At 29.7% G+C, this 14369-nt stretch overlaps 1 protein-coding gene across 2 annotated transcripts; it reads right to left on the reverse strand.

The window, feature by feature from the left end:
- Window positions 1-2551: 2551 nt before the first annotated feature.
- LOC101495946 (phosphatidylinositol/phosphatidylcholine transfer protein SFH11) lies at window positions 2552-11566 on the reverse strand. Of its 2 annotated transcripts, none has more exons than XM_004512140.4 (11): window positions 11054-11566; window positions 10859-10958; window positions 10231-10497; window positions 10036-10113; window positions 3919-4020; window positions 3741-3790; window positions 3462-3570; window positions 3295-3375; window positions 3090-3227; window positions 2959-3003; window positions 2552-2885 (listed from the first exon to the last, which is right to left on the reverse strand). In XM_004512140.4, the coding sequence occupies exons 1-11, from the start codon at window positions 11407-11409 to the stop codon at window positions 2841-2843; spliced, it is 1371 nt and encodes a 456-aa protein (XP_004512197.2). In that variant the 5' UTR covers window positions 11410-11566; the 3' UTR covers window positions 2552-2840. The 2 variants fall into 2 exon arrangements, with proteins under 2 accessions (XP_004512197.2, XP_012574443.1); XM_012718989.2 differs by having other exon boundaries at window positions 2959-3000; window positions 11054-11564.
- Between the last annotated feature and the right edge of the window lie 2803 nt (window positions 11567-14369).

Here is a 14369-nt window from a genome sequence, read left to right on the forward strand (position 1 = left end):
GGTGGGGAGTAAGGCCCTTTCAAAAAACTATTTTGTTTTTGGTAGAAGTGCTTATAATTATAAGTTTCTATTATAAATGTAATTTTAATATTTATTTTAAGCGTGTTGGATTCTTTTACTCGATCATAAATTTGATCTTTTATGTTTTCAATCGTGATTTTAGTATTTTAATTATTAAATAATTGATATTTTATCTATTTAAATATGACTTAATTGTACTTTTGGTCCGTGAAAATTGAAAGTAATCTCCCCATTTTGTTTCTCCTCATTTTTAGTCCCCAAATAGAATTTGAGTTCAAATCATGAGTTGTCATTTTTTAATGACGTGTCAATAAAAAGCTGACGTGGCAGACGCTTACGTGGAATAAACTTATTATTATATTATTTCTAATTAAAAAATATAATTTATATTTTAAAAATTATTATTATAATTGTTAAAAATCATTATTACAAATAAAATTTAATTGTTAAAATTAAATTAAAAAAAAAAACAGAACGAAGATGAAACGAAACAGTGTTCGATTCCCTGGATGTGCATATTTTTCACTTGTAAAAATTGTTCATAATGTTTTTTACTTTTTCATAAAATTGTTATTTATTGATAGAATATTATAATATGATTGTTAAGTTATGGAAGAAAGAAAAATGAGATGAATAACGTGAATAGTTTGGCAGAAAGAGTTGTGACACTGCTAAAAGCTTTTTGCCGTTCTGAGAATCACGTTAAGCAGATTCAAGCACAAATCATACTACACAACCTTCAATCAAACACCACCATCACACACCACTTTGTTACCGCATCTCAATCTCATAACCTTCTCAACACCGTTTTACCTCTCTTCTTCACAACCTCCCTCATTCCAAAACCTCACATTTTCATCTTCAACTCTCTCATCAGAGCCTTCTCCCATTCCCACAAACGAAGAAGAAACGAAACACAAACACGAACACATGACGAAGAAGAAACGAAACAGAGAACAAGAGAAGAAACAATGAAATACAAAGGACGATGAAGAAGACGACCACGAACACGAAGACGATGAAGAAGAAGAAGACGACGAACACCAACACGGAACACGAACACCAACACAGAACACGAATACGGTGACCAACAATGAAGAAGAAGACGAAATCGGAATATGTTTATGATGAAGAACACGAATCGATTTGGAAGCTTTTGTTGAATTGGGGCTGTTTTTTAATTTAGGGTTCAAGTTTTTGTTGAATGATATGCTTTTGGTTCAAGCTTAGGGTTCATTTTTTTTAATTTAATTTTAACAATTAAATTTTATTTGTAATAATGATTTTTAACAATTATAATGATGATTTTAAAATATAAATTATATTTTTTAATTAGAAATAATATAATAATAAGTTTATTCCACGTATGCGTCTGCCACATCAACTTTTTATTGACACGTCATTAAAAAAATGACAACTCATTAAAAAAATGACAACTCATCATGATTTGGACTCAAATTCTGTTTGGGGGACTAAAACTGGGGAGAAACAAAATAGGGGGGACTACTTTCAATTTTCACCTATAATAGGGGGACCAAAAGTGCAATTAAGCCTTTGAATATTTGGAGGTTGTATTTTGATGATTTGACAAATATACTTATTTGCAACAACATGAAAGATGATTTTTATTTTACAGTAGGATGTCTATAAATTTTAACTTGTTTTTATTTTTTAATAAGAAGTTGTATTTTTGGGATGCGACCATCTAAAAAAATCATATAATCGTAGAGCAGAAATGCGATCTCCTAAAGAAAAAAAAAAAGACATTTTGATATATAATTTTTAATATAGAATATTTTGGGGACTAAAATTTGATATATCATTCTCTTGCACAATATTTTATCTAAAATTTAATTATTTTTATGATGTGAATGTTTTAACATAATTTTGATGTCACAAACATTTCATTTGTCATATTATAGTGTAGCAACAAAATACAATAATGGGTGTGCGTCACTTAAAATGGCAGAAGATGAAGTTTTATTAATAGTATGAACAACAAGTCAATTATGTTTTACTCAAAATTCACTAAGGATTTTATATTTTCGATGAGTTGAGAGTTCGACACATATTAGAACCTCAACTTCTACTTTTAATATTAATTTTTCAGTTTTTCATTTGTATTTTCGTCAATTGATTTTCATTTGCAACATTCTCGCCTTATACATGTTTCTGCTTTTAAAATAGAGTATTTGACTTCTACTATAACTTTAGGAAAATTGTAAATCATTGATATTTTATATTGTTGTGAGTGTAAACTTACTAAATTTTTAACTCTAATATTTTTAGTTAACCTGTTTTCATTTTTTTAGTGCACCTTTTAACTTTATTTATTTGTGTGGGGTCATCACCTGTTCTTAAAAAATGTGAATTTATATATTATATCTTTTTTATTGATGAAGAAGAAGAAGTATAATAGATAAAACTACACAAATAACTATAAAATACATATGCAAATTTTTTCTTATTTCATTTCAAAAATAAAAATGTTTGGTGTACATCCAAAATCCATTTGACACTTTAAAAGAGATAAAAGAAAATGTGATGTGATATATCAGTGATGTAATAGAAAAAGAAAAATACAATTAAAATGAAGTTTTGAATATAAATACAAAACCTAAAGTTATTTGAATATTAGATCTGTTTTATAAAAATAAGAAAAACAAATTCATAAATAGTAACCAACAATTTTTGGTAGATTGCCGCACAACCACTACGGTAGAATGTTAATATTGAGAGTTTTTCTAACTTTCAAATATCATAGCAGAAAGGGAAAATAATTAATTGAATCATTGCAATTTTGTTAACACTAGTCAATTTCACATTTTTTGTTGTTCTGTATGGTGTGCAAGTTCTTTCAATGCCTGAAAGAGAAAAATCAAATGGTCATTTGACATTACTAAATAAAATATTCAGCAATCTTGATGATCAGCTCACCATCTTAGTGTCTTGAAGTGCATCTTCCAATATCTTGATTTTCTGCTACAAGTATTGTATATTAGAAGATTTCCCTAAGCATATTGGATTGACTAGGTTCAACATAGAGAAATCATTGTATAAAAACTCACATCCTTAATTTCTCCAAGAGTAACTTCAAGCCAATCAATTTTTTGTAATGCTAACCTACATGATGAGTTTGTTCTTGCATATGTTGTCTTTTCAAGTGCCAAACTCATACTAACATAATCTTTGTTTTGCATGTCAACCTGCATTTGACAATGTTAAAGCATGGACCATGCGTGATAGGTACAACAAATGTGAATGTTTTGTCACCTTTTGGGGGATCAAGGATCCTTCTGAAGGCACATCATCGTCTTCACTCGTACCATCAATCTCTTCTGTTAAGGGAACTGCCTGCACGAATAATCATACATCATTGTCAGTTACAATACAAAAAATTCCCAAGTTGTGTTAAAATATCATTCATGATATTTCAAAACCTGAATTATTTCTAACAAATCTGAATTTTTCCATGGGCCTTGATCACTCATCAAACAACCTCCATAATCAGAACATGTGCAATTACCACCCAAAAAAGTTGGCAAGTTACTGTAAAATAAACAATTAATTATAGGAGCTTCATTAAATATGCAGAACATCACAAATACATATAATCATAAAACAGTAGGAAATTCATCCAAAAGGTTTCAACGTTTAAACTTTCCAAGTTGCTACTATAAAATCATGGCTTAATTAACTATATGCAAAAGTTGTTATACCTTGGATCAATAACCTCTAGCAACACATTGAGATAATTAGAACCCAACACCTGAAATATGAATGTTGGAGATTCAACATAAACACAAGTTTGTCGACTAGAGACTCATACAACCCAATATAGTAGTGCAACATCATTGCACCTTAGATAAAAAAAACGAAAATATAAATTATCCGTACTTGAATTTTCGCTACAGTTCGTTCACTTAGGAAAGCCTTCACTGCTTTCCACAACATTTTAAACCGAGAACCAGCATTAACAATAAAGAGTTTATTTAAAGTCTGCAAGAATAAAGATGAATATTAATCAACTACAATAGGAAACTGCTACAATAAAAAAAAATATACAAAAAAAAAAATCACTACAATATTTTTTGTATATGCAAATTGTGTAAAATGTTGCCTTAGAGGTCAGACAATATTTATGCCTATTGCCAGTGTTTTCGCAACATCTTATAAATGTTCTCCAATAGCAAGAAAATTGTGCCTTAGACAATAGACAACTCTCACATATAAGACATTTGAATAAAATATTTCTTATACTCTTAAGTAACATTGACAACATTTTTCGGTTGTTGTGTGTTTTGTGAATGTGTGTCTCAAATCATCTAACTAAAGTTGATTAAGCTTTAGTGATTGTTATAACTACATTTGGCCAAGTTAGTTATGATAGGTGGTTATAATTAGTTTGTTTGTGTATACTATAAATAAAGCTGTAATGTTGATGTTGTTGTAGTAGTAACAGCTGAAAACTAAGAGAGGCATATGCAATTCATGAATCATAGAAATTCAAATAAAGAAGATTAAATGGAGAAAAGAAAGATTTAGAGAAAGACTAGTATTGCTGGTTTAGTGATAGATATTAGGAGATCAATCTTGAGAAGGCTTTAATCTTGTAAAGTTCAATTAAAAATAGTGAATTAATATTGCTTGCTTGCACGTGACGTAGGTCTCATCAATTGAGACCGAACACGTAAATTCTTGGTGTTATTCTTCCCTTATCATTCCTTAATTTTTGTTTGCATTGATTGAGAAAACTGATTTACAAAACTGCAGCAAGAAGAACCAAGAATATTCTGATTTTATGATTTTTCAGGTTTTTTGTTTTGTCCAGAACGTTCTCCGTTTTCATTTTTCTTTGCAATTGCTTGTTTTTTTGTTTTGTTGGTTAACTCTTGTTGCAGATCCCAATATTGTTTTAACAATTCGCGGCGTATGTGGGAAGGGAGCAACAATAGTTGGAACCACAAAATTCGACATTGAAAAGTTCAATTGATCAAATGACTTTGGTCTGTGGAAGATAAAGATGCATGTTTTTTTGGTACAACAAGGCTTGGTGAACGCGTTGAAAGGTGAATCGGCTCTTCCAGCAACAATGACTGCATGAGAAAAGGAATAACTGGTTGAAAAAGAAAAGAGCACTATCATCTTGTGTCTTGGAGACAAAGATTTGAGGGAAGTTGCAATGGAACCAACTGCAGCAGCTTATGGCTTAAACTTGAATCTCTCTACATGACTAAATCAGTTTTAAATAGACTTTTTTTTGAAATAGCGATTGTTCTTTTTTAAAATGGATGAAGAGAAACCAGTTACAATGCAACTTGTTGATTTTAACAAGATTCTTGATTATTTAGAAAATTTAGAAGTCAAGCTAGATGACGAAGACAAAGCTTTGATCTTGCTTAGAACCTTGCCAAGTTCATATGAACATTTCAAGGATGCTATAATGTTTGGAAGAGAACAAACAATTACTCTTGAAGAAGTGCATACCTCCATCCGGACAAAGGAAAGCTATAAAAGAATTGAGTTCAAGAATGATAATCATGTGGAAAGTCTGAATGTAACCAGAGGAAGAACAGACAAGAAAGGATCAAATGGAAATAAACAAAGGTCCAATTCAAAGTCAAAATCTGAAGGGAAGTATAGATGTTTTCATTGTCACGAGAATGGACATTTCAAGAAAGATTGCTCTGAAAGAAATGAGTCAAGAAACTCTCAAGATTCAGGAAATGTTGCACTTGTTGATGCTGGTTATGAATCTGCAAAGGCGTTGATGATTTCAAATTCTGAAGGTGAAAAGAGATGGGTATTAGACTCAGGTTGTACTTTCCATATGTGTCCAAGAAAAAATTATTTTGAATCAATATATCTTCATGATGGTGGAGTCGTTCTGCTTGGCAACAACAAAACATGTAAAGTCCAAGGCAAAGGAACAATCAGATTCAGAATGTTCAATGACAATGAGTTATTGCTCAATGATGTAAGGTACATACCTGAATTAAAAAGAAATTTAATTTATGTTGTTATGTTTGACATTTTAGGATATTCCACAAACATAAAGACCTACTATAATTGCACAAGCTTCAATTGTTAGCTCTAATTTGCATTCATCTTCTAGAATATGACATATGAGATTAGGACATGTAAGTGAAAGAGGCTTAATTGAGTTATCAAAACATAATTTGCTTAATGGTGACAAAATTGAAAATTTGGAATTTTGTGATCATTGTATTCTAGGAAAGTCTAAGAGGGGCATTTTTGGTGCTGGTCAACACAACACCTCTAGACCTATTGAATATGCTCATTCTATTTTGTGGGATCTTTCAAGGACAAAAAATCATGCTAGTTGTTCTCATTTCTTAACCATCATAAATGATTATTCTAGGAAAGTATGGATTTATGTCATTAAAAATACAAGTGACACTTTTATGAAATTTAAAGAATGACATATGCAAATTGGAACTCAAAAGGAAACTAAGTTGAAATGCTTAAGAACTGACAATGGCCTGAAATATCTTTCAGAACAGTTTAATAAGTATTGTAGGGATTTAGGTATTCAAAGACATAGAACAATTGCAGGCACCACTCAACAAAATGGCATTGCTGAGAGGATGAATAAAACAATCTTGGAAAGAGTCAGATGTACGATCTTAAGTGTAGGGCTGCCTAAAACATTATAAGGAGAAGCTGCAGTTACAACAATGTATTTGATAAATAAATGTCCTTCATCAGCTATTGGATTTAAGACACCAATTGAGATGTGGAATGGTAAACCAGCTGATTACTCAAATCTGAAGGTATTTGGTTCTTTGGCATTTGCTCACACAAGGCAAGATAAATTTGATCTTAGAGCAATCAGATGTGTTTTCATTGGATATCCTAAAGGAATAAAATGTTACAAGTTGTGGAGAATTGATCAAGGTGTGTCCAAGTGCATAATATCAAGAGATGTAGTGTTTGATGAAATAAGAATGCCCGTGATTGACAAAGAACATTCTTCGTTTCAGTTATGCAGAAACGCAGAACATTCTTCGTTTCAGTTTTGCAGAAGTGCAGAACATTCTCCGTTTCAGAACTGCAGAAATGAAGAACATTGCAGAAATGCATAACATTCTCCGTTTCAGTTCTGCAAAAACGCATAACGTTCTCCATTTAACAGTGCTTCAAACAACAATGATAAGAGTGTTCAAATTGAGGTAGAGCCACCTGAAGATCAAGGAATTAATCACGAAGACATGATTGATACATCACTTGATGATAATGCTGCAATAGAAACAGATTTGGCCAATTACAACTTGGTAAGGGATAAAGAAAGAAAGGTTAACAAGCCTCCAACTAGATCTGGTGAAGCAGATTTAATTTTTTATGCTTTAAGTGTTGCTGAAGATCTTCAAAGAGGTGAACCAAACAACTACAAGGAATTCATTAATAGCGAAGACAAAGAAGCTTGGATGACAGTTATAAATGAAGAAATGCAATCATTAGAAAAGAATCAAACCTAGATTTTGGTAGACATTCCTAAGAGTCAAAGGATAATTGGATCAAAATGGGTGTTCAAGATAAAGGAATGCATTCAAGGTAAAGAGAAGATAAGGTACAAAGCAAGATTAGTTGCAAAAGGATTTTCTCAGCTTGAAGGAATTGATTTCAATGAAGTATTTGCACCTGTTGTAAAACATTGTTCAATCAGAATTCTGCTTTCAATTGTAACTCAACAAGATTTGGAATTAGAGCAGTTGGATGTTAAAACAACATTTCTACATGGTGGTCTAGAAGAAACCATTTATATGCAACAACCTGAAGATTTTGCTAAAGGCAGAAACAAGATTTGTCTTCTTAAAAAATCATTGTATGGCCTAAAGCAAAGTCCTAGACAATGGTACAAAAAGTTTGATGATTTCATTATAAGAACTGGTTTCCAAAGATGTAGTTTTGACAGTTGTGTTTACATTCTGAAATAGAAAAATCAAGAACGTTCTTCAGCTTAAGAATGTTCTCCAGCTCAAGAACATTCTCCAATTTTTCAGAAAAGTCAAGAATGTTCATCAATTTACCTATTACTCTATGTGGATGATATTCTTCTTGCAAGCTCAAGTGAAGACCAGATTAAAAGGCTCAAAGCTTATCTGAGAAATGAGTTTGAAATGAAAGAACTTGGAGAGGCCAAGAGGATCTTATGAATGGATATAAAAAGAAACATAATGAAGGGGGAACTATTTCTTTCTCAAGATGCATTCTTGAAGAAAGTTGTTACTAAATATAGAACGCATGAAGCAAGACATGTTACTTCTCCTTTGGGACAAAATTTCAAATTGTCTATGCAAGACTCACCTAAGACAGATGAGGAAAGACAAAGAATGAATATAATTCCTTATGCAAGTGGAGTTGGCAGCATAATGTATGGAATGATCTGCAGCAGGCCAGATTTGACTTATGATGTAAATGTTGTCAGCAGATTTATGACTAATCCAGGAGCATTGCATTGGTCAGCACTCAAGTGGATTATGAGGTACTTAAATGGCTCACTGACAGCAGGTTTAAAATTCAAAAAGAATCATCATGACAATGAACCAATCAAAGGATATGTGGACTCATATTATGCTGGAAACATGGACACTAGAAAATCAATTTCTGGTTATGTTTGCACTCTATATGGGACTGTTGTAAGTTTGAGAGCAATTACGCAGTCGGTGGTAGCACTTTCTACAACTCAAGCTGAATTCATTTCACTTACTGAATGTGTTAAAGAAGCTTTATGGATGAAAGGACTTATTGGTGAACTAGGAATAAATCAGAATTGTGTTTCAATTTATTGTGATAGTCAAAGTGTTATACATTTATCCAAGCATCAAGCGTATCATAATAAGTCTAAACATATTGATGTTAAGTATCACTTCATAAGAGATGTAATTGATTCAAATCAAGTTTCAGTTGAGAAGATTGCAACTAAGGACAACTCAACTGATGCATTCACCAAATCACTTTCACAAGCTAAGTTCAAGCATTGTTTGGACATAGTTGGCTTCGACAAAGAGTAAAGATGAAGCAATGACAGCAAGATCAGTGATTGAATTATTCTGATATTGAGTCAAGGTGGAGAATTATGAATGTGTGCCTCAAATCATCTAACTAAAGTTGGTTAAGCTTTAGTGGTTGTTATAACTACTTTTGGCCAAGTTAGTTATAATAAGTGGTTATAATTAGTTTCTTTGTGTATACTATAAATAAAGCTGTAATATTGTAGCAGCTGTAATGTTGATGTTGTTGTAGTAGTAACAGCTGTAAACTAAGAGAGACATATGTAATTCATGAATCATAGAAATTCAGAGAAGGAAGATTAAAGGGAGAAAAGAAAGATTGAGAGAAAGACTAGTATTTTTGGTTCGTAAACAATGATAGATACTAGGAGATTAATCTTGAGAAAACTTTAATCTTGTAAAGTTCAATTAACAATAGTGGATTAATCTTGTTTGCCCGTGACGTAGGTCTCATCAATTGAGACCGAACACATAATTTCTTGGTGTTATTATTCCCTTATCCTTCTTTAATTTTCGTTTGCATTGATTGAGAAAACTGGTTTACAAAACTACATAAAGAAGAACCAAGAACGTTCTGGTTTTCTGATTTTTTGGGTTTTTTGTTCTGTCGAGAACGTTATTCGTTTTCGTTTTTTCTTTGCAATTGCTTGTTTTTCTGTTTTGTTGATTAACTTTTGTTGCAGATTCCAATATTATTTTAACATGTTTAATTATCAAAAGGTACCGTACAATAAAAATAAAAAAACCAAGATAACTACAAAATTGAGTTGATATATGTAAATCATCTGCTTAAAAGCATGGCTGGTTATATGCATGTGTAATTGGAACTATTGTGCAAGGTCCCAAAATTATTTAGGTTCTATTTTTTTTTACTTATAAATAAAATGATGCTATTTAATTATAATAAGAAAACTTGATTGATGAATTTACTTCAAAAAGTATTAGAAAAATGGTTCTTTTTAAATAACTTGAAAGTTACCTCAGGATAGTAACTACTATCAATCTTCTGAATTTCCATAAAAATGAACCTTGCAGGCTTTGAAAAATTAGACATTCCCTAGAAGAATAAAACATTCAGATAAACAAATCAGCACTGCTAAACCATATAGTTAATTATCAAACATTAGAAAATAAAATGCCTCTAGATAGACTCTATATGGAAAAATTTGCTTACTACTCCATTGACATCCAAGATACTTGTGGTGGATGCTATGTGCTTTTTAGCTTGTAGTGAACATGCAGGGTACCTTACTCGTAGTGTTTTCTCTTGTTCTGACACATGATGCCTGATAAACCTTTCATGTGTTGTTACTTCGCAAAGTTTGTTAATATCTATCATCCCAATTCTCTCAATATACAGAGGTCTTCCACATCTATCAACTCCATGGTATCCATGAGGATAGCATTTCTTCACTTCTGTGTACTCCGTGAATTCGAATTCCTGATTATGCACCAAAACGTTAATCACTTAAAAAAAAAAAACCTGATAGATGTTGTAGAAAAATAAATCTCTCCTCAAATAGCTTATAAAAAGCTTTAAAAAGTTATGTAATAAAATTTTGTTTTTCTTTTAAATACAATAAATCATATATGTAATTAAACATTCGTGTGTTCAATGATAAATTCAAAGCTAAACATTAATTCTAAAGGTAAACGTTGCAAATTTTGAAACAAAATTAATTCTCCTTGAAAACAATCAAACATGTCAAAATTAATTATAAACCTCTAGAAATAATTTTATATGTTACAAAAGTAGAATCAATCATACGCCAAAGTTGAAGTAGGATTATGAAGCAATTCACCTTATGGAGCATGTCAACTCGAAATTCCTTACGCCATTTAAGATAATTGAGAAACATATCTCTGGACACTGTCATATCAAAATCATTCATGCGTAGAAACCTTAACATCAAAGTCAATTAATGCAGTTAGAAAACATATAAACTTGCATTATAACATAAACAATGATAAATTATATAGATTCTATATTGATTAACCTTAGAAGAGTATGATAATCGTTGTGCTTAGATGGTAATAAACCCTCACGAGAAAGCAATTCGCGAAAAGTCTCGATGATTTGTTCATCATCTGGATCATGAGTTCCTTCTAGAATAATTTGCAGACTTTTACTCCTTCGAAGTTTCATGAAAGAAAACAATGACTTAATGGAGAATGAAACTTTTTCCTCTACTTTTTGTTCAGGAAGATGCCAATGCGTTTCAATCGGAGGATGTAACGTTTTTTTCCTGCTAAAACTACCTGATTTAAATTTCGATCTCTGAACACTATCTTCTTTATCGCTTCGTGTTATAGTAATGTCTCTGTATTCTCCCTTCGTCTTTGGAAAACTCATTCTTCAAACGCTGTAATACTGAAAGCGTGAATTCATTCAGTTGAATATTTGAAATGGATATGAAAATTGGAATTAAAGGGAAATGGAATGTAATTTTTATTATTATTATTCTTTTGAAATGGTTAGAAGAGAAGGAAGGAATTCTGAAATGGTTGGAATTGGAATATGAAAAAACACAAAGAAAGTGTGAAGGATCGAATTGGAATTGCCTACGGTACAAGAAAAGCGCGAAAACAGATATACAAGTTCGGTATCTAAATAAGTTTTCAACAATTTAATTCCTAAAAAAATTATTCAATTTTAATTTTATTGTTTTGGTATTTGGTGGCCTTTCCTTTATACTTAAAGTTAATAAAAACATCTTTTATGATCCAATCATGAGTTTACGATCTTATATATTTTATTATTTTAAATTTAAAATTAATTAATCAAATATTATTTAAAATAAATATTATCTCATAAAAAATTAAATATATTGACTTTGGTATTGATTGACTAATAAATATTAAACAAATTTAATTGTAATAATTTAATTAATGATTTTACATTTTAAAATGTGAAGAAAAAATTAAACAGAAATATAATAATTTTTTTAAAATATTACTATCAACTTTAAATATGTGTTAGAACTAAAAGGGAGAGAAGTTAATAAGACTACAATATGTGTTAGACTAAAAGGGAGAAAAGTTGATTTGAAGATGATGGTTATTAGGTGAAATGAAAAACTTGGAATTGCATCCACCTTAAATAATTTACAATTTTAGGTCCAAATCTAACTTTGTTTATTATTTTATAAGGTGTATTCATATGAACAATTTTAAAAAATATAATTATTATGATCATTTATGATTTTGGTTTATACAAATTGGTAATTTTTTTTATTTTAGATTTAGTTCATGCAACTAAATATTCTCTTTGTTTTAGTTTTTGTCATAAATTTTTCATATAACCTAAATGATATGTATATCATGCGAGAATTTGACGATATGTGATTTATCATATCATCAATATATTTAATTTTTTGTATTTTAAGATATAGTATTATTTAATGATTTATTAATATTATAAAATGATATATACATGAAATAAATAAAAACAACATTCATTTTAAGACTTGAAATCAAGTTTGTTTTTTCAATCAAGAGGGGTTATTTATGCTACCAACCAAAAGCTAAAAAAACTTAGGAAAAAGAAATACAATGAATAATACCATGGATTGTATCCCCTAAGCAAAACAAAGATGAGTTTTGGGACAACCATCCTCCAGCCAAAGTATTGTCAGAGTCACTGTAAATTACTATATTGTGGAACTATGTTGAATCTCATCGCATAGGCAATAATATGTTGTCCTTTTTAAAAGTCAAAGTCTCACAAAAGACTTCAAAGTGTGTTAAAGTTTATTTCACTTGTTTTATAAATGTCCCGAATGACGACGTAAGCTTTCATAAATATACTAATAAATTAATAAGTGAATGAGATCAAATTCAACTTAAACATCTAACATAATATTTTAGTTTAATAAAAAATATATTTAGCATAATAATTTAAAAAATCAATTTAAAATTACATTTTGTGAAAATTTTATTTTAAAATAATATTATTTTAAAATAATATTCTAAACACACGTTTGCACGGTACACAGTACACATTCCATTAGAATTTAGAAACCAACGCCGCTCCTAAGAGAACGCTAGGAAGAGTCCATAAACAATGATTCACTAACTAACAATAATGAACAATCATGATATAGCTGCCAATGGTCCAAATCTTGTTTTCGACTGTCCACGCGTCTCTTCACCAAACTTATTTTCGCTACCGTTTCCTTGTCCTATATACATTGTTTTTATTATGTATTTCTCTATAATAAATTATATAATTAATTCCATTAACATATATTATCTTTATGTTCAAAATTATTAGCTAACCTAACTCGAGTCTAAATCTTAATTAAAATATTTTTTATTAAATTTTATTTATTTTAATAAAAATTAAATTATTAAAATCTCATTTCTCTAAAAATAAATTAGTTAAAATGAAAAACAAAATACTATAATATACTAGTGTACAATAAGCACTATTCTTTTTTTAATGGAAGTATAAAAAAAACATTATAATCGGTGGTAAAGTTTGAACAAAAGTTTAGAAAATGAGGGAGAATCACAATGAAAGACTATAGATGTGATATTATATTGTATATACAAATTTTAAATTATAAAATTATAAATATATAATTTACAAGTGTAATTATAAAGAGAAGGAGAATCATACTAAGAAACTACTCTAGTTTGACAAAGATAATAAAACTAAAAATATGGAGTTCAAACCTTGAAAATAGAGTAATGATAAAATATTTGATGAGTGCATGTATATTTATGTTCAATTAAATATATGATATATCAACTTTTTTTTACTTGTGATATAAACAAAAAAATTCAAAATAGAAACACAGAATTCAAAATATGATTTTGTTCATATGCATTCACATAATATTTTACAATATTAGTGAATTATAACTGTTTAGCTATTATTTTATCTAATTTTAAAGATATATTTATAATGATAAATAATTGTAGGTCTGGTGTAAAATTAATTAAAAGAAAAAAAATATATGAAAGGATAAAGTTAATAGTAAAAAGTAGAAAAGAGAATAAAGAATAATAAATTATTGCATTATTTTCTTCAAAATATGTACTTTTTACAATTCAATTAAATATTATTTACAACACACAAAACATATATGTCATGAGATAGAAATAAGCACCTTAACACTAAAATAAAGAGTCAAAGAAATAAATATATGATGTCGAATAATCTCATTACCACTATACTTTAACATCAACGAGAGTATAAAAAGTTTTATATCAACGTTACATCATACTGATTCTCTTCAAAATATGTTCATTTCATTTTTGGCCAGTGTTACTTAATTAATAATTACGTGCAATTAAACAAGCGATAAA

This window comes from Cicer arietinum, chromosome 8 (genome assembly GCF_000331145.2).
Source record: "Cicer arietinum cultivar CDC Frontier isolate Library 1 chromosome 8, Cicar.CDCFrontier_v2.0, whole genome shotgun sequence".
In the NCBI taxonomy this organism is placed as follows: domain Eukaryota; kingdom Viridiplantae; phylum Streptophyta; class Magnoliopsida; order Fabales; family Fabaceae; genus Cicer; species Cicer arietinum.